This window comes from Podarcis tiliguerta (genome assembly GCF_965153285.1).
Source record: "Podarcis tiliguerta genome assembly, chromosome: 2".
Classification (NCBI taxonomy): Eukaryota; Metazoa; Chordata; class Lepidosauria; order Squamata; family Lacertidae; genus Podarcis; species Podarcis tiliguerta.
The window spans coordinates 79,560,784-79,586,855 of NC_139535.1; the positions used below are offsets into that span (position 1 = coordinate 79,560,784).

Here is a 26,072-nt window from a genome sequence, read left to right on the forward strand (position 1 = left end):
GTCTGAGAATCTAGTGAATAGACAGTAGCAGTATTAAGAAACCCTGTTGATTCCTCACAGTTACACTGTTTAGCACCACAGGCTCCAGCCCAATGGCATGTGCAATAATGAGTCAGGATAAAGCCAAATCCTTTGCATGCAGCAGCAACTCCCAAGATTGAAATCCTGGCTCTGCCAGACTGGGCTGGGAAAGACCTCTCTGTCTGAAGCCCTAGAAAGATGGTATGTTAAAAGAAACAAAACTGCCTGTTTCACCCTCTTATTGTGTACAGTGGTACCTCGGGTTAAGAACTGAATTCGTTCTGGAGGTCCGTTCTTAACCTGAAACTGTTCTTCACCTGAAGCATCACTTTAGCTAATGGGGCCTCCTGCTGCTGCCGCACCGCCAGAGCATGATTTCTGTTCTTATCCTGAAGCAAAGTTCTTAACCTGAAGCACTATTTCTGGGTTAGTGGAGTCTGTAACCTGAAGCGTATGTAACCCGAGGTACCACTGTACTTAGATGCTAGACTGGGGTCTAAAAGCAGAATGTTGCAGCGTGTTTTTAAGTGGTTTATTGAAAAGGTAATGATTGCACTTACGGTAGCCCAAGTACTCCACCATCTCCACACCCTCCCCTGAAAATGATCCAAGTTTCTTTGGTGTGCAGGTGTGGAGGAAAAGGGAGTCTAAAGGCATTTTACAGTGATCCCTTATTCACCAAAATCATTGCAGAAGTTCACAGAAGCTGATTCTACTGCCTTTTAGCAGCCTAAAAGAATCCTCTCTCCACGAGAATGTCTTGGCTTGGAGAGAAATCATTTCATCTCCATTGAAAAGGCCCTGTCAAGAGCTCCAGTGTCCTGCCCTTGCTTGACGCAACTCCATTTGGACGGAGTAAGAGGTGGAACATTAATCCCTCTGCTCAGATCTCTCTGCCAGGCCTTGTTTTGTGCTGAATACGAGCCAGGAATGTCCGGATCTCCATGGGTTGCAGTGCAATGTGTGTTGGGTCCAGCCTGCTTCTGGACTGCTGTTTTGCTGCTCCTGTGGATAGAAGGAGTTTAGGAAAGACAATATTGGAACCCCAGTCCCTTGTCAATAAGATGCTTTTGGAAAGAAACAATAGGACTAATTGTGCATCTAATGAAGTAGATAAGCAATGGCACAAGTACCTTTGGTCGACTAATTAATGCAATTGGTCTTAACTTACATACATGATCCTGTGGCTTCAAGTCCCTTGCATCTGGGAGTCAATAGCTAGCATTTAGTGGAAAGCCTGTGAGTTACATGCAGATAATTACCAGCTAACTGGCAAGGGTAGTCAATCTTATAACAAGGAAGGACAGATCCCTGCAACAGTGCTGGTGGAAAAAAGGGCATACACCTTCTGCCTCACCTAGTAGCTTCATATCTTCATGTAGGCTACAGCAGGGATAACTAATAGGAATCTAATAGGAAAGGCCATAGGTCACTGGGAGAGCATCTGCTTTGCCCCAGGTTCAACACCTCCAGGTAAAACTAGTAAAGGTTGCTGCTTGGAGCTTTGGAGGGCTGCTGCTAGGCAGTGTAGACCAGGGGTTGGTAAGGTTTACCTTGCCTGGGCCCGGTTCACTCCAGCGGAGATCCTTCCATGGGCACACCCCCCCCCCCCGTGATTTCTGGTGCTGCGAAAGCAAGTCCCCGTGCTGCACTGGTTTAGCGCAGCACGCAGGGATTCGCCGAGCGGGCGGCTCGGTTCAGGGGCAGCTCATGGGCTGGTTAAACGACCGCCATGGGCCACTTGTGGCCCATGGGCCTTAGGTTGCCGACCCCTGGTGTAGACAGTAATGAGGCAGGTGAGCCTCTGGTCAGACTTAATATTAGGCAGCTTCCTATGGGATTTCAAGTGTCAATGGAAGGGGGAAAGAAACAGGACTGAGCCCCTCTGCCTTGGGGAGACTGTTCTGAAAGGCTCTTTGCCTCTTATTCACACACCCAGAATCAGAATCTGACAACATTAGAAGCAACCACTGCACAGTAAGTTTGGTCGAAACGGTTTCAGTGATGCATGGTTATCTATATGAGACACTCAGGGAATTCTGGGATCTTATGCAGCTTTGGGGGACAGTTATATAATTAGGTAAAGGACCCCTGGACGGTTAAGTCCAGTCAAAGGTGACTATAGTGTTGCGGTGCTCATCTCACTTCAGGCCGAGGAAGCCAGCGTTTGTCCACAGACAGCTTTCCGGGTCATGGGGCCAGCATGACTAAACCGCTTCTGGTGCAACGGAACAATGTGACAGAAGCCAGAGCGCATGGAAATGCCATTTACCTTCTAACCACAGTGGTACCTATTTATCTACTTGCACTGGTGTGCTTTTGAACTGCTAGGTTGGCAGAAGTTGTGACAGAGCAACAGGAGCTCACTCCGTTGCGCAGATTCAAACTGCCGACCTTCCGATCAGCAAGCCCAAGAGGCGCCGTGGTTTAGACCACAGCACCACCCACTCCGTGTACTCTGGGTTCCATCATGGTGTTCTGTTGCACTAGAAGTGGTTTAGTCATGCTGGTCACATGAGCCTATAGTCGCCTTTGGACTTAACCGTCCAGGGGTCCTTTATCTATATAATTGATAGTCACATGAGCAGGATGGTGCCAAATTCACCCTGTTCCAGAGGTGGAATGGGCTGGCTTGACCAAAGGCTGTTTTTTTCACAATAGCATTCTTATACATATGAACTGTTGTCATTATGAACACCTCTGCTGCTTAGGACACAAGGATCAAAGCAGTTGAGTGCTGTAAGCACAGACATAGCCAATTATTATAGTTGGTGTGAAGGATTACCTCAGAGGAAGATGGGTTCTGTGCTACTGTAGTTTAGAGTAGTGAGCCACCATGGTCGCATGCATTGTAGACCCACTGAAGTCTATGGATTTGACTTAAGTAACTTGGTTTCAATGGATCTAGCAGAGGGTATTGCCCAGTGATTTGTGGGATTTTTGGTCACCGCCGGCCATCTTCCCTTTATAGCAACAGATATGGCCCATCAAGTCTGTCACAGTAGCCACATTCAGAGTTGAAGATTTACCTTCAGCTGGCTGCCAGATCAGCCTGTTCACGTCTTCCAGCTTCTGGTTAGCAGCCAAGTTCATCTCTTGCACACTGATGATGTTGAAAGATGAGAACAAGTTCTAGGGTGTGGAGATAAAAGCCATACAGGATATGGTGACAACTCAAAGAGATTCCATATCATGCTGTTAGTTGAAGTTATAGCTCAGTGCTAAACTCCTTAAACAGCCAATAAATTCACTAGAGTGCCTCCAGTAAGCCACTCATTGTGAGCTAGCTTCCTTCCCTCATCTGCAAGACAAGAGAAATAAATGCTGGCATGCCTTATAGGCTTTCTTGTAAAGGGATGTGAAGAATATTACAAAAGAGACCTACCAGCAAGTTAACAACAGCAGGCATGGAGCCATTGACGCTCTCCCCCCTTTCAAACTGGTGCTCCAGACGGATGAGAATGGAGTCGGGCTCCCATTGGGCCAGCGTAAGCAAGTGGACATTTGAAGGGAGAGCCTGGTGCAGAGCAGAGAACTGGGATTGGGGAAGGAGAGAGTCAATCAGACAAGCATCGTAATATGACACTACCCAATTACAACAGAGCTGAGATTCACTAGCTTTTACTTTACTGATCAGCCATTTCAAAGCAATGAAGTAAGAAAAAAGTGAGACAAATATGTTGTGAAAGTCAGTAAAAGGGGCTCAAGAATAAGAAACACATTCTAAGAATACAACATCTGTGTCCCCACCTGCCAATGAATTGTTCTTTTTGGATCACATCATTTCCTAAGAAAGTTTTGTGGACTAGTGGGTGGGATGTGATTTATACAAAGAAATGTGTTGCCCAAGATATTCTGGGCCCAGACCTGTAGAGCAATATGAGAATCTGCCTTGTTTGGAGAGTCATGGGTTATCTAGCCTAGTACCATAATAATAATAATAAATTATTTATACCCCGCCCATCTGGCTGGGTTTCCCCAGCCATTCTGGGCGGTTTCCAACAAAGTATTAAAATATAGTAGTCTGTTAAACATTAAAAGTTTCCCTAAAGAGGGCTGCCTTCAGAAGTCTTCTAAAAGTCTGGTAGTTGTTCTTCTCTTTGACATCTGGTGGGAGGGCGTTCCACAGGGTGGGCGCCACTACGGAGAAGGCCCTCTGCCTGGTTCCCTGTAACTTGGCTTCTCGCAGTGAGGGAACCGCCAGAAGGCCCTTGGCGCTAGACCTCAGGGTCCGGGCAGAACGATGGGGGTGGAGACGCTCCTTCAGGTATACTGGACCGAGGCCATTTAGGGCTTTAAAGGTGAGCATCAACACATTGACTTTGAATGAGAGCACCTTTCCAAAGGTTGGGGCAGAGACCACTCCCAGCTCTGCCCTCTTTAGCCAGAGGTGGGACCATTTTGCATGCCAAGCATGAGCTCGCCCACAGAGCTGCATATGCAAGGCCTTGAGTGCGTGCAACTGGCAGCCACAGCCAGCTGACTACATTGCTTTCCCAACCGTTCCCTCACCTCCTTCACGTTGTCCTGGCCAGGCTGGTATGGAGGCCCCTCGCCAGGGGCCAACACCAGCTGTGGTGCCATGAACTCCTGCTGGGCCCACAGGCGGTGCTGCTCAGCTGACGACTCTGCTGTGTCCAAGAGGATGAGGTGGCGACCCCGCACCACCAGCCCATGGTGGAAGTCGCCAGGTTCCAGCAGTGGCTCCCCTACGCCCCGGCTATCGTCATGCAGCAGCCGTCGATGTACCTGAAGACCACGAAGGAGGAAAGGGGGAGAGGGGATGCAAGTTGGGAGAAGGACTGCAGGTCGGGCTGGTTTGCTTGCCTTGCAGCTGACAGGGCCTGGTGCTACAAAGTGGGCTTGCCACTCTAGGATGTTGAAGTACCAGCAATTCCTTCACTGGAGTCACCAGTATAAGCTTTGGCCTTGCTATTATTTAAGGCAGGGGGGGCAACATCAGGGTCAGGGGCTGAATGTAGGGCTCCCCCACCCTCAGGTCTTTCCACCTCAGGCCCTATTCCTCCCTGCCCCTGCTTTGCAGCCCGAGTGTCTGATAAGGCCTGGATACAGGATGCAGAGGTATAACAAGCCCAAAGGTAGCATTTGTTACTCCACCCACTTTGGCCTCTGGCCCCGCCCACCACTGGCATGGTGACTTCAAAAGCTTGCCCAGAAGGAAATGTGAAAGTTGCACATCCTCAGTGACTCCCGACTGGGTAGCTCTCTGCTTTCTCTGGATGCCCCCAGTCACCCGGCCTATGAGGGCCTCTCTACTTGACGGTGGTTCCTTCTCTTCCTGGGCCTGACACTGAGGCAGTTTGCCCTTCTTGCTACTTGGAAGTCCTGCTGCGCTCACCATGAGCTCAAGAGAGCCGTCGAAGACGCTGCTGCCTCCCTGCGAGCGGTCCGTCAGCACCGTCAGCTGCACCTTCTGGTCCTGGAGCGATTCCAAGAGCAAGCAAGAGGACAGAGCTGCATGCGTGTGTACACTAAGAAAGCCTCCTGCCACACTGCTCACTAGGTGCTACAGGAGGGCAGGGCAGGGGTGCCCTTTCTCTCAGCCCCCGGTCCCACCACACTTGAACATAACCCACAGCCCTCTCCCTCCACCTTTGCCCCAAACCTTCACTGGAAACAGAGGAGCACCTGTTCCCACAATTACGCTGTGCGGGTTGGTGGGCCCGTCACAGTGCGCAAGGGGTGCCATTACCTTGATGTAGATACGGCTGTTGACAGGGTAGTAGTTGCCGGCCACAGGCTCTGTCTGGCTCAGGTTCCACGTGGCCCTGTAGTTGCGCCTGCACCAGGGTGAGCAGAGAGAGAAGAGAAAGGGGAATATCAACCTCCTGCCTTTCCTCAGCCAGTTAGGAACCCAGACACACCCAGCCAGATATTGTGAATGAGGAGGGAAAAACAAAACATGGAAGGGTAGAGGCAGAGCAAAATGGACCCAAGGGGCTGGCGGCAGCAACTACGTTAAGACACTTCTTCCTAAGTGCATGTCTATTGTCTTAGAATTTCTTACAATAAGCCAGTATTATCCTCCCCGTTACACATCTATTGGGAGATGGGGGAGAGGAAGAGTCAAGATGGAGAAAGAGCAGCTTGCACCCTGCGCTCTTAGCATCCTCTGCTCCTGTCCAGGCTATGGAGGGACAGTCCCAAGACACAAATGCTTCACTTTGCCTGCTGCTCCCGCCAGTACCTTCTCTCTAGGATCTCACGCCCGTTGGAGTCTGTGTAGAAGCGGCCAGCAGTCTGCAGGTCTGTCTCGAAGCGGCTGATGATCTCCTTGCCAAGACCGTCACTGTGGGACAACCCGGAGGTCAGAGATGTACTCTGAAGAGAAGGGGAAGGCCCCACCCCTGCCCCCAGCTTCCTAACACTCACCCGATAGGGATGGGCCCCACCGTCCATTCCAGCTCAACGTACGGCTGCCCAGCGTAGAGTCGCACCACCTGGGAGCACCAGGCAGAGAAGTTCTGGTACAGCTCCTCCACCACTTGGGTCTGCCAGATAAGAGACACATGCAGCTTTTATTTATAATTTTCCTATCATCAATATGCAGCCCCTTCTATCGATAAAAAGTGGCACAGATGGGATTGGGGAGACTGTGTGTGCACGGGGGGCGGGGGGGTGGCGTGAAGGAGGAAGGGAATTGCAGAAGTTGGCTTTTGGGCATACAAAAGTAGTCCAGGGCACTCTATTGCCACACATACATGAGAAACTTTAGGCTTGAAATTGCATAGGCATGAGCTATAAGCCAGGAGGCTAACATGCAGCTTCCCCCTTCCCCGCACAAAACCCTGGCAATGATAAACTTATTTTAAATAATGTAGACTAGCTGATGGGGAAAGTCTTCTGAGTATCAGCCTTGAGAACAGCAGATCTTGCCTTCCCCACTTTGGCCCCTGGTGGGCTGTCCAAGGGTCAATGTGGCCCTTGGCCTGGAAATGGTTAGCCACTCCTGCTGTACATATTAGATGCTTCTAGTCTTGGGGTCTGGCAGCAGAATCCGCCTTCCCCAATCACTCAAGAGCCACCAGCAGAAATCCAAGGAGGAACAAAGCCCGTTTTCACTACCAAGCCCTGGCAACTGCAGAAATTAAAATGGAACCGGTATTTGTGCAGAATAATTGCACAAAAAGATTCTGGTTGTGGATGGTAAAACATGAAGACTCAAAAGCAATATACATGACAAAACATCCATGAAAACGGGGCTGGGAGCTGTGACAGCTTCCAATCTCTTCCTCATTCTCTCCTATATCGCCATAACTTTCTCATCTCCTGGGCTCCACGCTGCAACTTCAATTCTCTTCTGTCTCTTTAGGCCACAGTGAAACGCTGAGCATTCAGTGGCAAGGCAACACTGTTCCTGCAGCCCAAACTATGCAAAAATGCCCATACAAGACATTCAGCATGCTCTGGTTGTGGGATTCACTGTTAATGAACGTGGGATTTAGGGTACAGACCACTTAAGAGAGCCAGCTTGGATGTGGCCACCATCCTTCTAACAATGGATCCAAAGCTCTTCAGGCCCTTGGTGACGGGGTCAGTTCCCTGGACAGGCTAGCAGCCCTTCTAGGCTTATGACCGTCCCTCAGCCGGTATTTGTACCGTCTTCTGCTGGTTTTTCCTACCTTCACATGGTGCACCTGGGCTCCCTTGGCAATGGGGAAGGTCTGAGAGGTGTCTGGGCGGAAGATGTAGGCCCCAGAGGCCTGGGAGTTCTCTTCATTCCCAGCGCTGGCATTGTACCTGAAAAAGTCAGCCAGTGGACAGAACCGGTTATGCAGCTATAACAAGTTCCCCACCAACTACTGCCAATAATTCAAGCAGGAAAGTATAAAGACAGCCAGCCCATCTTTAATATCCACCTTCCACTGAGGCGAGAGTCCAGCTCGCAGCCAGGAAGTCCAGGTAGAGAGCTCCCCTCCACACTGCTTCCCAAAGCTTCTCCCTTTCAAAGCAGAAGACAACTCACCAGAAAAAGTTCTGAGACACTGGCAACGAGATGTTCTTATCCAGGTTCTGAATCTCCTTCAGGAGTCCTGTTTTGGGGTCAACCAGAACTCGTAGATGCTGGGAAAGGAGGAGGAGGAGCGAACGAGAAAAGGAAAAAAATTGCTGTAGGAGATGCAGTCTGGAAAAGATTCTTAGTCTGGATGTGCATGAAAAGATGTGACGTCGTTCCAGGGAAGTCTGCTTTCAAGAAACAGATCCCTACAAAAGTTTTAAAGTAGGAAAAAGTATATCATGTGGTCATCTCATTCTACCCAAGTCGTAAACAAGGGAGCTGCCTCTGATGGATTTCTTTTCAGTGCTTTTCTCAAATGTCTCCAAGGAAGATGACTTCTCAAGAAAGCTTGTTTTGTTCCTGAACTGGTCTTAGTTCATAGATTTGGGTTATACTTCTTTCTACAGACTGAACTCATAGTTTGTCCCCGATTTCAGGGGTCTGGTAACACTTTTGTAAAGAATAGTCTAAAGTTTACACCAAAATGGACATTTGGGAATGGAGAACTGAAAATCCAGATATCTGGTAGTATTCAACCAAGTTTTGCTCAGGATAGACCAACCCACTGAAGTTAATTAACCTCAATTAGTCACATCCATGAATTACAATGAGCCAACTCTTAGCTGAATACCACTTACTGGAATCAGGTGTGGGAATCTCTGCTTTCTCTGTTGCTCAAAGTTATAATATTTTGTTCCTTGAGAAAAACAAATTGCCCTTTGAAAGTTTTCTAAGAAAGGCTTGTGCCTCATAGGAAAAGAGCGTGCAAGACCAGGCCAGGAAGACCAAAGCAGAGTCAGCCAAATGTCAGGGTGAGATTGGCGAATACCTCATTCTGGATGGACCAAGAAAGCTGGTCTGCTCCAGGTTGGTGGGGCAACCTCTTCAGCAGTCTGGATCGCGCTGGCTCCTTGCCGGGCAGTCTAGAGACTGAGTAAGTGGTGTAGCCCAGCGGTGGGGCAGATGCCCGGAACACCAACTCATTGACAGCATCGCCCCGATCACGCCGAACAGCACGGGTGAAATTTGATACGGGAATGACCTGGAAAGAAAGTTTGCACAGTTCTTCATTCCACACAGCACCTGGAAGGGATACTCGTCTCTTGAAAAACCCAGGGGAGTTTGGTGTTGTGATATTCCATACAACATGGGACATCAGTTTCATGGCCATTGAGTAGAGAAGCACTAAGATAGTGGACAAGCACTGATGTTTAGTTTTGATACAATTAGCCCTCTGTTAGCTGCATTTTTGCAGCAGGGGGAGGATTGGGAAGTTGGCAAGAGCTTTGGCTTACGTTGGCCACCCCACCAAATGTTTCATTACCGGGCAGCCCCAGTGAGGAAAACAGTGCCAATTTCAATTCTATCTACCCCTCAAGCATCCCCAGCTACAGGGGAAACAGGGGCTGTTTCCTTCCTACCTCATTCAGAACAGCCTGGCCACTAGGATCTAAAACGGAGTAATGGCTTCCATTCACCGGCAGCCGGACGTTCCATCCCACAGGGCGGGCCAGAGGGTTATAGACAATCACCATGAACTGCAAGGGCAGAGAGCAACATGTTAGGGAAGGAATGAATGACTGCAAGAGGAGCCCAGCCAACTGAGACGGTGTTGGAAGGTCCCCCCGAATTCCAAGGCACAACCCTTGATGCTTGGAGGTAAAGAGGGAAGTTACAGAATTCAAGTGTTCAGTGGGATAAGGGACTAGACAAAAATGATGGTCCCTTACAGTAGAGGCAACTTCAGTCAGCAGGCAGACACTGATGTTAAGGTAGGTGCAATAGATGAAGTTCTCTTTGCTTCCAACGAGACTGGTGAGGGCATTGCTGACCACAACCTGCCAGAGAAAACGGTAGCTATAGGTTAACCACTCTCGCCACCTGTGCAAAGGTGCGGAAACATAACAAGGAGATCTCCAGGGAAGGTCCTGAAAACAGAGCAACTTCACGCATTTATATATTTGTACACACCCTTCCACCCAAAAGAAGTCCAGGGCAGCAAAGAGAACATCGCACAAGCAAGATCCAGATAAATAAATAAATACAGGTCTAGGAAAGGCATCAGCAAACATCTTGGAGGAGAGCAGAGGACTGAGGAGCCAGGGCTGCCCTCCATCTTTTCATTCAGTAACGCTCACATACATCTGCATGTGAGATACATCGGGCGGCCACTTTCTTGGTTCAGAGCACACACCTCACAGGCATCCCAGCCGGTAGACAACTGTTTGGCGTAGTCATTGGTCACATGCTGCTTTGCTGTGCCAGTCACTGCATCGTGGTGCTGGGCAACTCCCATGGCCTGACCTGCAAGAAAAAGAGGAGCGTGTCACGTGACACTGGGAGGGGACCCCAATAGGCTGGCTCACACATGCAGACAGTGGCCACCCCAACTCACTGGCTCTCCAATACAGACACCACTGCCCTCTGACTTGGCTTTTGACACCTGCAAGTGTATACTTTTACGACTCCCCTTATTTTTGTCATTGTACATTGCTTTGAACTTGTAATACTATGCTTTAATGTTGTGAACCGCCCTGGGATCTTAGGCTGAAGGCCAGGTAATTACAAATAATCATCATGTTCTCCAAGTTAATTCAGAATTTAGACCAGATCCTGGCTGAGACCCTCTGATAGCCACCATGGCAGCTACTGCTGTTTCCTGGCTCTTGCTGTAATATCAGGATGAACCCACCCCTGCCGAAACCCTCATGATTTCACCTACGCAGCACAGAACTGCTGGCATTGCCGTAAGGCCCCACATTTGCTTGTGCGCCAGCCAACACTTCGAGCTGGTTGCAGACCTGCAAAAGTAAAGAAACAGCATCAGAGGCATGAGAAATGCTCGCCTGTCAGGTATGTCCTGAGCCTAAGGGGTCAGTGATGGCGGCGGGACCAGGACCCAGGAGTTCTGGTTCTTTGCCTCTCCCCTCCATATCTTGTGGGAGGAAAATACTCCATTTTTTTGTATTCTAACCCCCCTCCCCCCCTGCAACTGAGCACTGACCTGCAGGAAGTTATTGCTGAGCCGCTCGTAGCGTTTCAAAGCCGGGCGGCTGGTGAAGTAGCCTGTCCAGAACTGGTGAGGACCGTCAGCATATGGGAAGAAGTCGTCATATTTCACAGTCCTGTCCAACGCAGATTTCATTTCAGCCAAGATCTATACCTGTGTATGGCCTATCACCCTCCCCTGCACCTCAAATGGAGCCTGCGGCAGGTGGTCAGCACAGGATGTGAAGACATGGAGAGAGGCGTCCCAGGGCCAAATCCATCTTCTGCCAGGGATTCACTGACTGACTGCGTGTCTATCAGCCCCTGTATTCCATCTTATGATATGGAAGTGGCTAACCTTTACAAGGCTAGACAAGTAAAACACTAAAAGCTTTTGATGATTAATATTAGCAATAATCCCACTTTACTATGTACCCAAAGTACACGGTGAAGGTTACTGGCATGTAATGAGCTCATTAAGCAATTCAGATTGCACATAAAATCAATGGGAGGGATTCAAGTAATGAGCTCCAGCCCTGCAAGAACTTCCACTAGCTCAATGGGGCTTCTCCCCCCACCCTCCTCAGCCCTGAAAATTGGCTCAGAGGAGGGTGGGGGTTAGGAGAATCCCCAGAACAGCACACTGAGGGAGAAGGGAGCAGCTGGCTCCATCAGGCAAGCGGAAATGCTTGTGCCTTCAGAGCAATCTGCTTCGGACTACAGTGACCCTCTCCCCTTTTGTTGAAGGCTGTGCTCTCTGCGAGCATTTGTGCTCTCTTTAGATCTTCAGCCTGGTGAGCGTGGGGGGACTCCTTCAAGTCACCAAGCTGCCTGGGGAACAAGAAGGCCTTAACCCCACAGAACACGCAAAAAAGATGGAAGCAGATGGCAGGGATGCAGGTGTGGCGGCCAGATGAACCCTCCCAGTTCAACAGTGGGAAACAGGCACTAAAGAGGTTTGGGCCTAGAAAGAATCTATAGAAAAGAACACTCTTTTTTGAGGGGGGAGGGTGTGCCTCTGACAGCTACATGCTGCGTCCTATCAAACAGACAGCCCTCATGCAGTTGAAACCCACCCTCTCTTGCTAGAATTCAGCAGCCATCTCGCAGGGGTAGAATTAAGCACCTGCTTGGGGAAGAGGAGGCGGCGGCCAGCCCCTAAGGAAATGCTCCTGCTGCAAACACGGGCGGCCCAGCCAGCCAGACCCAGCCCTCTCACCATGATATGTTGGCCTTATTGAGCTCCCACAGGTAGCAGCTTGGGGTGGAGTAGAGGACATTGACGCGGCTCCCGTTCAATTGCTGCAAGAGAGAAGCGAGGGAAATTAACAGGCAAGCGCTCACTGAGGAAAGGAAGGGCATGTATCGGCTATGCAGCAAAGACAGGGCACGATGCCAGCTCTAGTTTTCTTTCAGCGTGGTCCAAGTCATATCTCTCTATATTTCCAGAATATGGCATGTGAATGAGGAAAGAGGCTCATTCTCAGTTCCAGAGCTGACTGGCGGAAGGAGGAGAGAGGCTTTCCCTCTCTGTTTTTCACTGAAGTTCAGCCTAGGCAAGGCTGAGGTTGCGTCAATGTGACATTTGACTACTGGAGTAATTTATGTTTAACCTGTTCACTGTGTGTGTAGAGGCTGCTTTTCCTCTAAGGTAGGAATGGGGATTTCTAGCTCCCGCCATCCATATGCTGGCTGGAGCTGATGGGAGCTGAAAGCCAACTACACCTGGAAGGCCACAGGTTCCCTGGCAAAAGGACCAGGTCCAAAGCTTGACCCACCTTTGTCAGCAGAGGCATGGGGGCTACTGCCAGATGCAACCGCCTGGCTTGAGAAACCTATGCCCTGCTGGCCTCCTGCTCAGATTATAGGGATGCGGGTGGCGCTGTGGTCTAAACCACTGAGCCTCTTGGACTTGCTGATCAGAAGATTGGCGGTTCGAATCCGCACAACGGGGTGAGCTGCTGTTGCTCTGTCCCAGCTCCTGCCTACCTAGCAGTTCGAAAGCATGCCAGTCAAGTAGATAAATAGGTACCGCTGTGGCAAGAAGGTAAATGGCATTTCTGTGCACTCTGGTTTCCGTCATGGTGTTCCGTTGCGCCAGAAGAGGTTTAGTCATGCTGGCCACATGAGCTGGAAAGCTGTCTGTGGACAAACGCCAGCTCCCTCGGCCTGAAAGCGAGATGAGCGCCGCAACCCCATAGTCGCCTTTGACTTGACTTAACCATCTAGGGGTCTTTTACCTTTACCTTTGGATTACGGAATGTGCTGTCCTATACTGAGGTCAGGGGGTGGGTATGCCTTTGAAAACAGTCTGGAAGCTTAGCACAGAATATGACTCCACAAATATAAACCGGGAATACCTTTGCATTGACGTGCTTGATGAGCTTGTCCATGTTCTTGTACCAGAGGAGGGCATTCTCGTACTGGAAGTCGGATCCCATCGTCATGACAATGTGGTTGGTGCGATAGTGTTTTGCCTAAAGGAAAGAAAGCGGGGAGTTGGCCTGTCTCCTGACTCCACAACAGCCTTGCTGCAGCATTTGTGTAACGCTTCCAAGAGCTCCAAGCACCATGGATAAGCGAAGCAACGGACCATGCCCAATCAGCAAAGCCAACAGCTAAAATAAGAGAACTTAATAAGGACTGTGTTTTATGGATGGATGGATGGAAGCCTTTTTCAAACTATTTAAAGAAATGTAACAGGATGAATCCATGAGCGGGATTTGAACTATGAGCAGCTGAAATAATTAGAGATTATTGTATTATGGTTATTGATATAAAAGAAGACAGGGTGCAGCAACACAATAGAATTAAAAAAAACACCACAAAAAATGGGATGGGAAGCAGAGAAAAGAAAAGAAAAAGTTATATATTAGAATTTTATATGAAATTTGTGGAAATTTAATAAATATATATTTTTTTAGAGAGTTCAAAGCACCGTGTGCATTTATTTTGCTGCAATCCTTAAAACACCTCTGTAGAGAAAGTATTATTATTCCTCCACCACTGCAGATGGAGAGGCTGAGGCTAAGAGAGAGTGGCTTGAACTAAGGCCACCTAGTGAGCTTATGGAAGAGGCAAGATTCAAACTACAGACTTCAGTCCCTGTGCCATTATGCTACTCCAGCTCTCAGCTGCTCAGTGTGGGGAAAGGCTGTGGCTCAGTGGAAGAGCATCTGCTTTGCATTCAGAAGGTCCCAGGTTCAATCCCCGGCAGGGATAGAAATCCAGATAGGGTTTTCTGAAATCCTGGAGAGCCACCGCTTGTCAGGGCAGACAGTGCTGAGCTAGATGGATCAATGGCCTGATCCTGTGCACTAGTGAGACACCAGCTTCAGAAATGACCCACAGGTTGCCTTACGTCAGGTGGGGAGTGCTTTTTTGACCTAGGGGGCATAAGGCCCTGTTGCCAATCCTCCGAAAGTGCCTATGAAAAGTGGACTAAAAAGAGTAGGTGGGACCAGAGTTGGCAATGGGAGCCGCCCTAAAAAAACCACACACACAAAAAAAACCCCCGCAGTCTTTGTCTTTACACACACACACACAGACACAGAGTGTCTCAGCTGAGGGATGGGATATCTGCATCCCCTTTATGACACTGTGATAGACTGGGAGGATTAAACTTCTCCACCCACCCAATACTGCACTGGAGATGGAAGTTACATGGAAATGGAAATGTATAATATGCCTGTACTGCACTGTGAAGCATGGCTGGGAATTTCCATGAAGCTGAAGAATTGCCTAGCAAGTTAATCATTAAGTGGGGCTGTATCTTTGTAGCTCAGTCACAAGATGTTTAGCTCAGAGTCATAAGAAAAGGGTTGTATTACAGGTCTATGGCATATGCTAATCTGTAGGCATCCATCTTGGGTGGGGTGCCCTCTTTGTTCTTAGCTACTGAAGAGAATGGATGTGTGAATCCCTTGTCTCCAGCAAATAGTCCAAGGCTAATGCAGGCTTGCAAAGGAGAAGAGGAGGAGCTTAGATTTTAGATCAAGCTTTAGGGCTAGGACCAGAATAAGGAATATGCAACTATCTGAATGTAATTTCATTTTTAAAAGTTGTTTAGAGTGAAGTTCAGTAAGGAAAGCCTATGAACCATATTTTTCCTGTATTATATGTGCAATAGCTACACCATCCTCACTTTGTGCACTTCCCAACCCTTCCTCCTCCCAACCCTCATGGTGGCACTGCCATAAAATTAAGTCAGGGGCTGGCAGGCTACTTGGGAAGGCTCAATGGGTCAAGTCAGGCCTGTGGTTGTCTCCTGTTGTCTTAGATCTTTGCTGTTAGCAAACTAATTCCCTTTCCCCTCCCCTGACTAAGGACAGAGCTGCAAACCCTTGGTCCCCTTTGCTCTAACCTGAGCCGCCGCCGTCCCCAAGAAATATGCCACGATACTCTCCACGTTGTTCTCATCACTGTCGTCGTCAACAATAGGGTTGTCCGAGCAGATCTGATCCCAGCAAAGAGACATGGGAGGGTTGTAGCCGTTTGGCAGGACACCTGCCAAGAGAGAGTTGGGAGAAATGGGAGCTTTCTGACCACAATGTTCTGGGTAAATGAGAAAGGAAGGGTGAATCCTACAAGGCCACATTCAACAAAAGAGGAAGCCGAGAGCCATCTTGGGGAAGAACCACCCAGAGAGAGAGAGAGAGGGCTGAATAGAACAAGGGGAGCATTACCAAAAGGTACTGGGATAAATGCACTTTACTGAGGAATCGGAATTGGGAATATCTAAGTGTGAAAAGAGACAGTTAATACAGAAACAGAGAGACATGGCACCAATTGTTGAGACACAGTCAAGACCGATATTACTGAGAGAGGCTGGATAAGAGGATCCTTAAGAAGACTCCTGTCTCTATACTTATTTGATTAGTCTTACATTTGCATTGCTTGGGGAAACAACTTTGCTGCCCAGGAGGCACTAAGCTGCTTTGTTGGTGGGTTGGCCAGGGCAGGGACCCCCAACTTTTCTGGGGCTCATGGCATATTTTGGAAATCTATGAAACTGCTGTCAGCCCCACAAAATACCCAATTCACAGAGGGTATTCATACTAATACCTCCTCACCCCAGCTTTTAAAGTACCTGTACAGCCCACCCCCCAATACAAAGCCAATAAACTAAGCCAGGTTACACTTCCCCAAAACAGCCAGGCTATACTCACCCAAACAATCTCCCACCAAACCAACCCTGCCCTAGTTATTAAAGAAACCCTGGGAGGGGCAGGGGAGCTTGGCAGGCACCAAGGGTGGTGTTTTAGGGTGCTATGGTGCCCATGAGCACTACATTGGGGACCATCAGAATAAGAGATGTCAGACAAGTCAGCCTTACTCACCAGTGAAGAGATCAGCAGCAGGGGGAGGCAGGCTTCCGCTTCCACGCCACAGCTGCTCCATCTCCCGCAAGGCCTCGCGCTGGGCCTTGTCCTGGTAGTCAATGCGGCCCACAAAGAAACCATCATAGCCCATCTTGAGGGAAGGAGAAGAGAGAGTGGGTGAGCCTTGAGTGACTGGAAGAGGAGACACAGAGTACAATCCTGTAGCTGTTGTGTGCAATATCCTGGGAACAGAGGCTGACCTGTGCAAACAGTGAGGCCTGCTCCCGACTGTGCCCAAAAGGATCAATGTGCCAGGCCACACGGGGCCGGCCGCATTCGCCAAAAGTTTCTTTCAGGAAATGGAGGCCGAGGCTCATCTGATCGATGACTGGGTTGTAGTGTACGGCTGCTTCATCGTTCATGCACCACCCGCCATTCACAAATTCCAGGCGCCCTACCAAGGAGGGGAGGGGGGAAAAAAAGAGAGGCCATCAGGACAAGACTTGTGCTGCCTTCCACTGTTGCTCTGAAGAAGAGCAAGAGGTATTTAGGCAGGTAAGCGGAGATGTGACAGCCAGCCCCAGCAGGTGTGAAAAAGCAACTGGCAGCCTCTGCCACAAACAGCCTCTGGGTAGTGTTCTTACAACCTGGGTCCCAAACTACAACTCCCATCACTCCAGGCAGCTTAGCTAATGGTCAGGCATGATGGGAATTGTAGTCCAATAGGCCAGGTTGCCCGGTCACAGCCCAGAATATCCTCTTGCCTCTTTATTGCCCTAAATAAGCAAAGGAGGCTCCGCTCTCATGGCTTTTGATACCCTGCTCCCTCCCACCTCAGCCTACTGGAGAAAGCAGGGCACTGCTTTTGCCCCACAGCAGATGGGAGAGGGAGTGAGAGGAACAGCAAAGCAGGAGAAGCTGTATCTGCATGCTTTTGCACAGATGCGGGGCAGAAAGAGAGCGCTCTCTGGGTTATGCCAAGTGTAAGCAGTGCCACTCACTTCATTTCCTCAGTTGCAGCAAGACTTTTGAGCTGCTCTGCTGCCTTGGCAACCCATACATTTATGTATTTTTTTCCTTGTTAACCTCTCTGAGACGTTTCACAAATGGAACAAATAAAACAGTAACTAGTTGGCTCCCTGCTCGCCACTCTCCCTCAGGAAAGCTCCCCCACCCCCAAAGGCAAAGAGCTCCTTGTTTTCCTTATGCGCACAGAGAAGCCAGGTGGGAAACGGAGACAGGAGCCCCACTCTGCCCGTCACACTTACCCTCCGCAACAAGCTGCCGCACGGCCTGGCGCATGGCTTCAGTCTGCAGTCCCCACCAGCGGGCAAAGAAGACCACTTCCACGTAGATGAAACGCTTGCTGGGGTCAGCCAATAGCTGTGGGATGACGGAGTCCAAGATGTATTGCACCCCAGCATGCTGGATGTCGTTGCGGACTGCAAGGCAATGGACATGGGATGGGGAGAAGCTGAGGAGGAATCGGATAGCTCACGCCTGGACCAAAAAGTCTCCAGGCACTGGGTAGATGGAAGAAAGTCCCCCCCTGAAGAAGACAACCAAGAGCAGAATCTCATATTTAAATAAATTAGGAGATAATCCGGGCCTCTGTTTTGTTTGTTTTAATTTTATGTTTGTGGTATGTTATTTTTTGTTATATTTATGTAACTCCCCATTTAATGGTTGTGTTTGTTTATTTTATTTATGTACCGTACATCCCTGCAGAGAACTTCACATTATGTGGCACCATACAAATATCCTGTCATTCCTCAGTCAAACAGCTGTCACAACTAATATCTGCAATTGTGGCACTGTTCTGGCCTTGAAAGGAAACATGCAAAATCCACCCACCAACCTGCAGCCTTCAGAACAGGATGTTGACGTAGAAAGCACTAAGGCTTATCTCCCAGTGGGTTCTTCTCAGAGGCAGTGGAAAACAGCATATGGATTTCTTGTTCAAATGAGAAGCTGTATAATTCCATACTAGAACAGCAATTTACAGCTCAGACCCAGCAGGTCTAACACAAAGATGAAGTGCATGACATGTAGGCCAAGAAGCCCCCGATTTAAAAATTCACCTCAGCTATGAACTATGGTTAAGAGAAGGTACTACAGTGGTACCTCGGTTTAAGAACAGCCCTGTATACGAACGATTCGGTTTACGAACTCTGCAAAACCGGAAGTAGTGTCCTGGTTTGCAAACTTTACCTCGGTCTAAGAACGGAATCCAAACAGTGGAAGGGCACCGGCGGAGGGAGGCTTCATTAGGGAAAGCGCGCCTCAGTTTAAGAACAGTTTCAGTTTAAGAATGGACTTCCGGAACGGATTAAGTTAGTAAACTGAGGTACCACTGTATCTCTTTACCTCAACCCTCATTTCTAATATGGAGTGAATAATATGTGTGCACCTTAGAGAACTGTTGCAAAGGTTACTGAGCTTTAAACAAGTTCTGCATGCATTTTTCACACCTTGTGAAAATATATTTAAACTGGCTTTTATGGCATATATAAACACTAAGGATTGTTGCAATTGTCTGTTGGAAATGAGATACAAGGTTTTGCTCCACTAGGGCATCATTCCCCCAACACGGTCCAGTCAGTCAAAAGGCGAGGAAGCCCAGCCCTGTGCACCGATCCCCCGTTTCAAGGAGGGAAAGTAATCCAAACATGTCCACACTGGTCTACTATGCCTAGAGCCACGTTTCATAGACTCAACACTAAACTCAGAGAAGGGCTCTTGCTTAACCTAAAGTACAGATCCTAGAAACTTACAGCCTTTTGCCAGGCCTTGCTGTGAGACCGCTTACAAGCTTACTTCACAGTTTCAACTCACCTCCAAAGAAATACTGATCCACAGTCTTCAGCCAGCCCACATCATCATGTGTGTGTGGGATAAGGTGAACATTGAGCATGTCAGGCTTCGTCACTGGGCAGGACTAAAAGGGGGGAGAGAACGAGAAAGAGAGAAAGAGAAAGAGAGAAAGAGAGAGAGTGAGTGCATTTCTGAGCCAGGAGAGACAATATATACACAAGGAAACATCTCAAAATCTGCCACAGGAAAGCCACAGTCATCTAAACAGGTAGTATAACTCAGTATAACTGTGAAGGAGGCAGAAACAATTCCTGCTAGCTACAAGATAGGGAAGCGCTACTGGCTAATACTATTGGTAACTAAACATTTTGCATACAGTATCAGTGGTATAGTAATTTTTCTACTGAAATATAAACCCTTTGCTTACAATAGCTGGGATCCAGAATTCCTTGCTGCTTGTAGAGAAGCACAATTCAGAAGATTTCAGAACAGCAGATAATGAGGTCTACAATGTTCTAGTACTGATTTTATTTATTAAAAAAAAATCTAGCTCACATTTTAGCACAAGGCTTGAAGGCAGCTAACAATAAAATATACAATCAGTTGATAAAAAAGAGAAACACTTCGCAAAAAACACAATAGAAGCACTTAAAGTAACACAGCAGAAATCAAAGGTTATTCATGAAAATTTAAGGCAGAATAAATATATATTATCTATTGAAAGCTTGAGAGGAGACAACCCTGATGCCTAAAATGTTTAGGGTTGTACCCAGTGTAGAGCTAAGTATAATGTTCTGTCAGAGCTAAGATTTTTCCCTGTGTGGTGGAATGTTTTTCGCCTTGCATGCTCCATAAATCTGCCCCAGTTTCTCCCACTCTCCAAAGCAGATCTGGGGAAACTCCATTGCACTAGCACTAATCTTTGCACTAACACAACTCTCTTCCATGTAAAATGCGGAGCTCTGGTTGGAGGGTCAAAAGATGCTGCTCAAGGCAAGGGTGGAAACCACAAAGTGAGGACATTCAGATTAACAGTTAGAATGTTTCTGCTGTGCTGCACTGGCAAACAGAAACAGTTTGCCACTTTCAGGTGTTATAGGTCTCACAGGTTGCCTGGACTTCATTACTCCAAGAATAGACCTTGCTCCTCGTGAGCAATCTGGCCTTGGCATTTGATCTCAGTTTATTGTGCCTTGCCTATGTGAAGCTGACCATTTGTGCTGCCAATGTGGGGATGTGCATAGGCACAGAATTTACTAACAGAGGAGCATCAGGAGTGCAAAGATAAGTATTTGACCTTCAGTGAAGCCATTTCCCAGAACCTGAGGGACAGGAAGGAAGAATTTTACCTTGACTTAAGTTTGCTCAGTATTCAGACTAAGAGTTGCCCAGGGAACAAGATTATGTAGATAGGGGAGTCAGGTAGCAAATCAAACATGAAGGACATAGCTAATTGGGAAATAACAAACACTGAATCAGCTTTCCAGAGTGCTCAGCCTTGAATCCCTAATCCGCCCACGCTCTCAACCCATCTCAAAAACATCAGTGTTTACACAATAAGAATCATCAGCTCTCTGGGAGATTTGCAGTTGTGGAAAGACAGAATGGATTAGCAGATTCCATCCAAACAACCTTGGGGACAGCAGTGGAAAGCTGAAGGTGGTTCTCTGTCACACTGCCTATGGAATTAACCAACGCTGAATATGATTATGACCACTAGCCTACATAGCTTTAAAATAAATCAAGGGGCAGCAAACATGGTGTCCTCCAGAAGGTGTTGAACTCCCAACTTCCATCAGTGCCAGTCAGCATGACCAATGCTTAGTGATGGTGGGAACTGTAGCCCAACAGCATCTGCAAAGCACAATGTCAGCTACACCTAAATTAGCTCAATAAAATTATGCTCAGATGCATCAGAATACTGGATATTCAGAAATGACCATCAAAAGTATATAGGTGGTTAATGTTAGGAACAGACAGACCTTGGTGTGGTCTAGTGGGGCAAATCTTGCGTTCTTAGTCTCCAGCCCTGAACCAAAACTAAAACCTGAACTGTGTGGGCAGTCCCAGATGCAAAAAGAGTCTCTTCTGTAGCTGAATCTTCCCAATTTGGCCACACCTCCCACCCCCATTTCCTTTGTGCATCTGACAATTTTCTCGTGACTACAACCCACCCCCTTGCTCAGGTTCCTCCTTTGCGAGTATTCTGGCCTCAGCAACTACCTCTTACCATCCACTCGTGCCTAATTTACAGAGTGGAGCTCTCTTGCTCCTTTCAGCTCATCCTTATAGGGAGTGCAGCTGTAGGAGCTAAATAGTTATACAGTAGTTACAGTTATTTCAGACGAATTACGACGAATGACGGAGCTATAGTCTTGAGTCCCCAGTCAGGGTGCTTCCTTTCTCGAAGGGTTTTTCTTTACAGAATCCTCCAGGCTTCCTCTTTTCAGTTAAGTAATGGCCTAGCCGTATTCATAGCAGGTCACCTTGCTAATTTTGCTCAGTTTTCCTGCCCAATGGATTACAAAAAGGACTCTGGGTTTAAATAAATCCCTACTGCTGCACTCCTGCAGAATACCATATAAAATTCTTTAGTGATTCTTCACGATCTTTTTCTTGAGCAGCCTAAACGGAGGATCCTCTCCGTTTCCTCACACCGTACGACCTCCCTTTTCATTTAGACCTCACGAATCCCACTCTCTCCATATAGGCACCTCCTAGACCGCCGCGCCTCTCAACCTTCCGCACAACCTTCTCCATTCTTCGGCGCCAGAACCCAGAATTTAGTGGGACACCCTAGCTTTCCCCATAACAGCCGTGCAGACGTAGACCGCCTTACCTGGTAGCCGCATGTCGCCGCAGCTGCCGCCACCAGCGCTGCCCCCATCAAGAACACCAAACCCGAGCGGAGCCCCATAGCTGCAGCTCCTGCAGCAGTTGCCAGAGAGGCGGTCATGTGACCAGCCACTCACATGACAACTAGAGCAGGGTTCCGGGCAAGCCACGCCTTCCGTGGGTGGGGGAAAACGAAAGCGATTGGTGGGCGGCCCTGCTTTGAAACTCATTCAATTAACTTTGCGCGAGGCTGACGGAGCCCTTGCAATTGGCTGGCTGGGAAGAGTGGGCGGTGACTGTTAATTGAGCGCCTGCTTTGTCGAGTGCAGGAAGTAGGAAACGTAAAACTGCAAAGCTTGATGCTTTTCCTCTAGGTCTGATCATTGCCAAGGGAGAGAGGCGAACCTATTTGTCCTCTGGCAGAGAGTCATCCCCTTTGGTCCCTTAATGACCTTAAGTGAGCCTGGCTATTCCAAGAATTAGAAGGGTCTCCGTCTGCAGTCTACTCCTCCACTCAAACTCATAACAATATCTACATTTTTTAAATTGAACCTGCCAATGCAAATGTAAGCCCTGCCCCATGTTATTAGTATATCTGTACTGCAGTGAATTGCTTTGTGGTCGAGAAAGTGTGGGTTGCATTAGCCCTGCAGAGAAACTCAGTACTGCTGTAGTAATATTGCTGGGTGTGTGCTGTTGTTGTGAGACAATAGTGTATGACAAACCTTCAGTGTAGTCCAGTGTTGTTATTCAGTCTCTTAGTATAGTAGGGCTTTGGGGGGAAATGGAATGTGGTTGGAAGGCTCTTTTGTGGATTATATGGGAAGGGAATGATGATAAATTGCTTTCCCGCCCATCAGGAGAAAATAGGGATATTCTTTGGGATGGGTTTTTGCTGCTAGATGTTAAAAGACTCAAATCCTCCTTCCCATAAAAAAGTGGGGGGAAACCAAAGTTCATGTTAAACATTTTTAATATTTTTACTTTGGTATCCTTAGTTTCCCAGGCAACCTACGTACAGCTAACAGGATACTGGTTCCATCCAGGTTGTTTACAGCAACACAAACGCATACATCTCAATCCTGTGCATGACTATGCAGAAGTAAGTCATGCTGAGTTTAATGAGATATATTCCCATAGGATTGCAGTCACAGTGTTTGTATCTATACCACTTCTAAGACGTCACTCTCTCTTGTTTTTAGTAGGTAATGGATGTGGGATGTAGGATTTAAGAGGTGTCTTTTTGGCTAGGCCTGACAGTTTCTTTTTTGTTTTTCATCCAAGCACCAGATGATGCTTACGACAAGTATTCTTGGGACAGCCAGCACACCACTTTGTGAACTTGCACATCCAAACTGCTAGCATCTCCTTTTTCTGTTGAGTTACCAAGTAATAGAGCTTTGTCTCCGCTACTAGCTTGGCCTTTATTTTCTGGGTAACTTCATAGAATCTGTCAGCATGTGACAGCAGCCACATCCCAGGAAATGGCTTTGATTAACTGGCTAAACCAGGTGAGGGAAGCTGATCAGTTTCAAACCTTCAGTGAGTTAAGGACTTCCCCTGCATGCGAAGACAGGCTCTGGCAGATCAAGCGGATGAGATCAACAGTGGGTCCAAGAGTCCAGAAGGCAGTTACTGCACATGCTGTAGAAGGAAATGAGGTGTGAGGGGCTCATGTACATGTGAAGATAGCCCATCTAGGAGAAGGAAAACGCTGATTCTAAACCTCCAATACCTTGTGGCTATACTCATTCATGATAAAGGCTTCAGGGGTAAACCCCAAGGAAAAATCCATACCCACTGCCTTGTGGGACATCTTTGGGAGAAGAAATGGCTAAGGAGTAAATCCTACACAAATCCGTGGAGTCCCTAAGACGGTTGGATGGTGCCTTGTACATCTCCTTTCAGCAACTCCTGCAGCCAAGCTCGTCCCAAATGTATTTCTCTGGTTTCTTTTAGATCACATCAGTGAGGCTGAGAATGAGGTCTTGTTGTCTGGCTGACCCAGGACCTCCATATGCACAGCCCAGGCTTGCACCAAAGAGGTCACTTCAGTGCTGGTCATTCAGCAGAAACAACGCAGGAGGCAGCAGTTACCAGTCTCTGCAGACTTCACCCCTGGAGGCACATTCTATTGTCTCTCAAGACAGATGGATGCCAAAGACAACCTGCATTGCTAGAGAGGGCAGTGATTTTTGTTGACTCACCATGTGGCAACTGATGCTGAAACTTACCTTTTCAATGACAGAACTGCCCTTGTGAATGCATAAACATATGTCCAGGCTCCCAGACTGAACAGTTTCCCCAGGTGCTTGAATAGTAATGGGGTGACTGATGAGGTGGATATGCAGTGAATAATGTGTGTAGTTGCTACGCAGTTGCCATAGTTTATGGCTTCACTCCAGCTTTAGGTAAACCATTAGTGTTGAAGTATGGTCAATTAAGGCCTTGAAAAGCAAGTTTAGATTTCTGCAGCCATCATACAGGCAGTGGGGCTTATTACCTTCATGTAAAACCTTTCAAATTAAAGGTATGCAAATGCTATAAAAGGAAATGTAGACACACTGCCCTTATTGCCAACTCTAAGTGGGGCTTTGTTAGTTCCAGCGTATGTCAAAAGCAGCCCCACTAGTGGCCATTATTTGGGATGTTACTGGCTTCTTCCATGAACATCAAGAGCCCACGGCTATCTCTTCTTGCTCCCATATTAACACACCTACAGGTGCCAAACTGACAGCATCTTAAAGCACTGCTAGAATCCAGGTTCCCTACACACCAAATTTGGTCCTTGAAGCAAATTAATCTGGCCAGCATCCCTATATTTTAAATCAAGGAATAATAAACATTTTATTCACATTCTTAATGGAAATAAGTGAATGTGTGTGTGAGAGAGATGCCATACCTTAGTGATAAATCTTCCTTTTTTAAATTTAACACTCTGGTTGACAGCTCCTTGGAGACTTCATTATAGAACCAGAACATCCATGAAGAAGTTGGGAGGTGTAGCAAAATTCCCTTCTAGTCCTTAGGTCAATGTCTGTAGAATAATGTGCTGTCCCCAGAGAATACTCACATTAGTTCTTCCTGCCATTCTAACTTTATTCAGAAGATACCACCCACATTTTGCTTAACACTGGTGTCTGTGGTCAGCATGGTCAAGTATCTGCCAAGGGCCCACACCCCAGCCAGGCTCCTGCACCTCTTCTCCTATTCACCACTGCAGCCTGCTTATTTGCCCACTTCTCATTCTCACCCAGATGAGAGCAGTCGTGAGGCAAAACAATAGATTGCTTGCTAACTTGCTGGCGTTTGACCTGGCAAGCAAGGAGGTGGCAGCAATGCCAAGAAAGAAGAGCAGCACTATATTTACTATGGGAGCGGGGACCATGGAAGAGGTCTTGCCCATGAGCTCTCCAAGTCCTGAAACCTGGACAACACAGGAGCAGGGGCATGCTGAATAGTCCTACTCCCAATCTTCACACAAACAACACAAGCACCATTCTGCACTCATGTGATTGGGGCTCCAGATCATGAGGAAGCATTTGGAAAGCACCATTGGTGCAGGCTGCCATGCTGCTCCTGTAGAGACTAGTTACTAGCTGCTCATGCGTTGAGCAACACAGGAGCAGTATCTTCTGAAGAGTCTCTTGCATGTTCTAGCCTTCCACTTTTACAAGCAATGGAGAGAACATGCAGCTAGTTTTGAAGGCACAGCTGGTCCCAAGACAGATCCTTACACAGTGCTGATAATGACCGCTCCCCGCTTAAAACGGGGGCGCCCTTTGCGTGGACGCGCACAGCCCCTAGATCTGGAGCGGCTCCATCAGCATAGGCTTGGCTTCCCTTCCCTCAGGTGGGATACCTGGAGGTCTCCGCCTACCTCAGTCAGTTGTCCAATCCCACCTGGGGGAAGCGTTGCCAAGGAGACCAGGCCAGGTAGGGGAGGGATTACCTGCCCAGCCCACACAATAGAGGGAGGATCTTACCTGGGAATCCTCACTTGGCTCCAGAGCTTCTCCCACCCTACCCACCCTCAGTTAATGTCTTATTTTGCAGGTTAACTTTTCTTCACA

At 48.0% G+C, this 26,072-nt stretch overlaps 1 protein-coding gene and 1 long non-coding RNA gene across 3 annotated transcripts; one reads left to right on the plus strand and one right to left on the minus strand.

Annotated features, from left to right (window-relative positions):
- Positions 1–539: 539 nt before the first annotated feature.
- On the minus strand, positions 540–22,147 carry MAN2B1 (mannosidase alpha class 2B member 1). The gene is made up of 24 exons (XM_083430731.1): positions 22,004–22,147; positions 19,186–19,288; positions 17,619–17,792; positions 16,611–16,804; positions 16,369–16,501; positions 15,393–15,535; positions 13,390–13,506; positions 12,249–12,331; positions 11,046–11,166; positions 10,764–10,842; positions 10,236–10,345; positions 9,772–9,879; positions 9,463–9,579; positions 8,871–9,083; positions 8,009–8,106; positions 7,665–7,782; positions 6,415–6,533; positions 6,230–6,331; positions 5,735–5,822; positions 5,381–5,461; positions 4,534–4,770; positions 3,407–3,556; positions 3,051–3,153; positions 540–1,026 (listed from the first exon to the last, which is right to left on the minus strand). Exons 1-24 carry the CDS (start codon positions 22,118–22,120, stop codon positions 905–907), a joined length of 3,030 nt encoding a protein of 1,009 aa, XP_083286857.1. The 5' UTR covers positions 22,121–22,147; the 3' UTR covers positions 540–904.
- Positions 22,148–22,304: 157 nt separating this feature from the next.
- LOC310673100 lies at positions 22,305–25,736 on the plus strand. Of its 2 annotated transcripts, none has more exons than XR_014508850.1 (3): positions 22,305–22,565; positions 22,998–23,101; positions 23,959–25,736. It is a non-coding gene; the product is annotated as an uncharacterized lncRNA (long non-coding RNA). The 2 variants fall into 2 exon arrangements; XR_014508851.1 differs by having other exon boundaries at positions 25,660–25,697.
- The last annotated feature ends 336 nt before the right edge of the window (positions 25,737–26,072 follow it).

Coding starts and splice junctions, on each gene's coding strand:
- MAN2B1 (XM_083430731.1), bottom strand. CDS start 22,120: ATGACCGCCTCTCTGGCAACTGCTGCAGGAGCTGCAGCTATGGGGCTC. Junction 19,289..22,003: donor CGGCGACATGCGGCTACCAG/GTAAGGCGGTCT, acceptor CCCCCCTTTTAG/TCCTGCCCAGTGACGAAGCC. Junction 3,557..4,533: donor GCCAGGACAACGTGAAGGAG/GTGAGGGAACGG, acceptor CCCCAATCCCAG/TTCTCTGCTCTGCACCAGGC.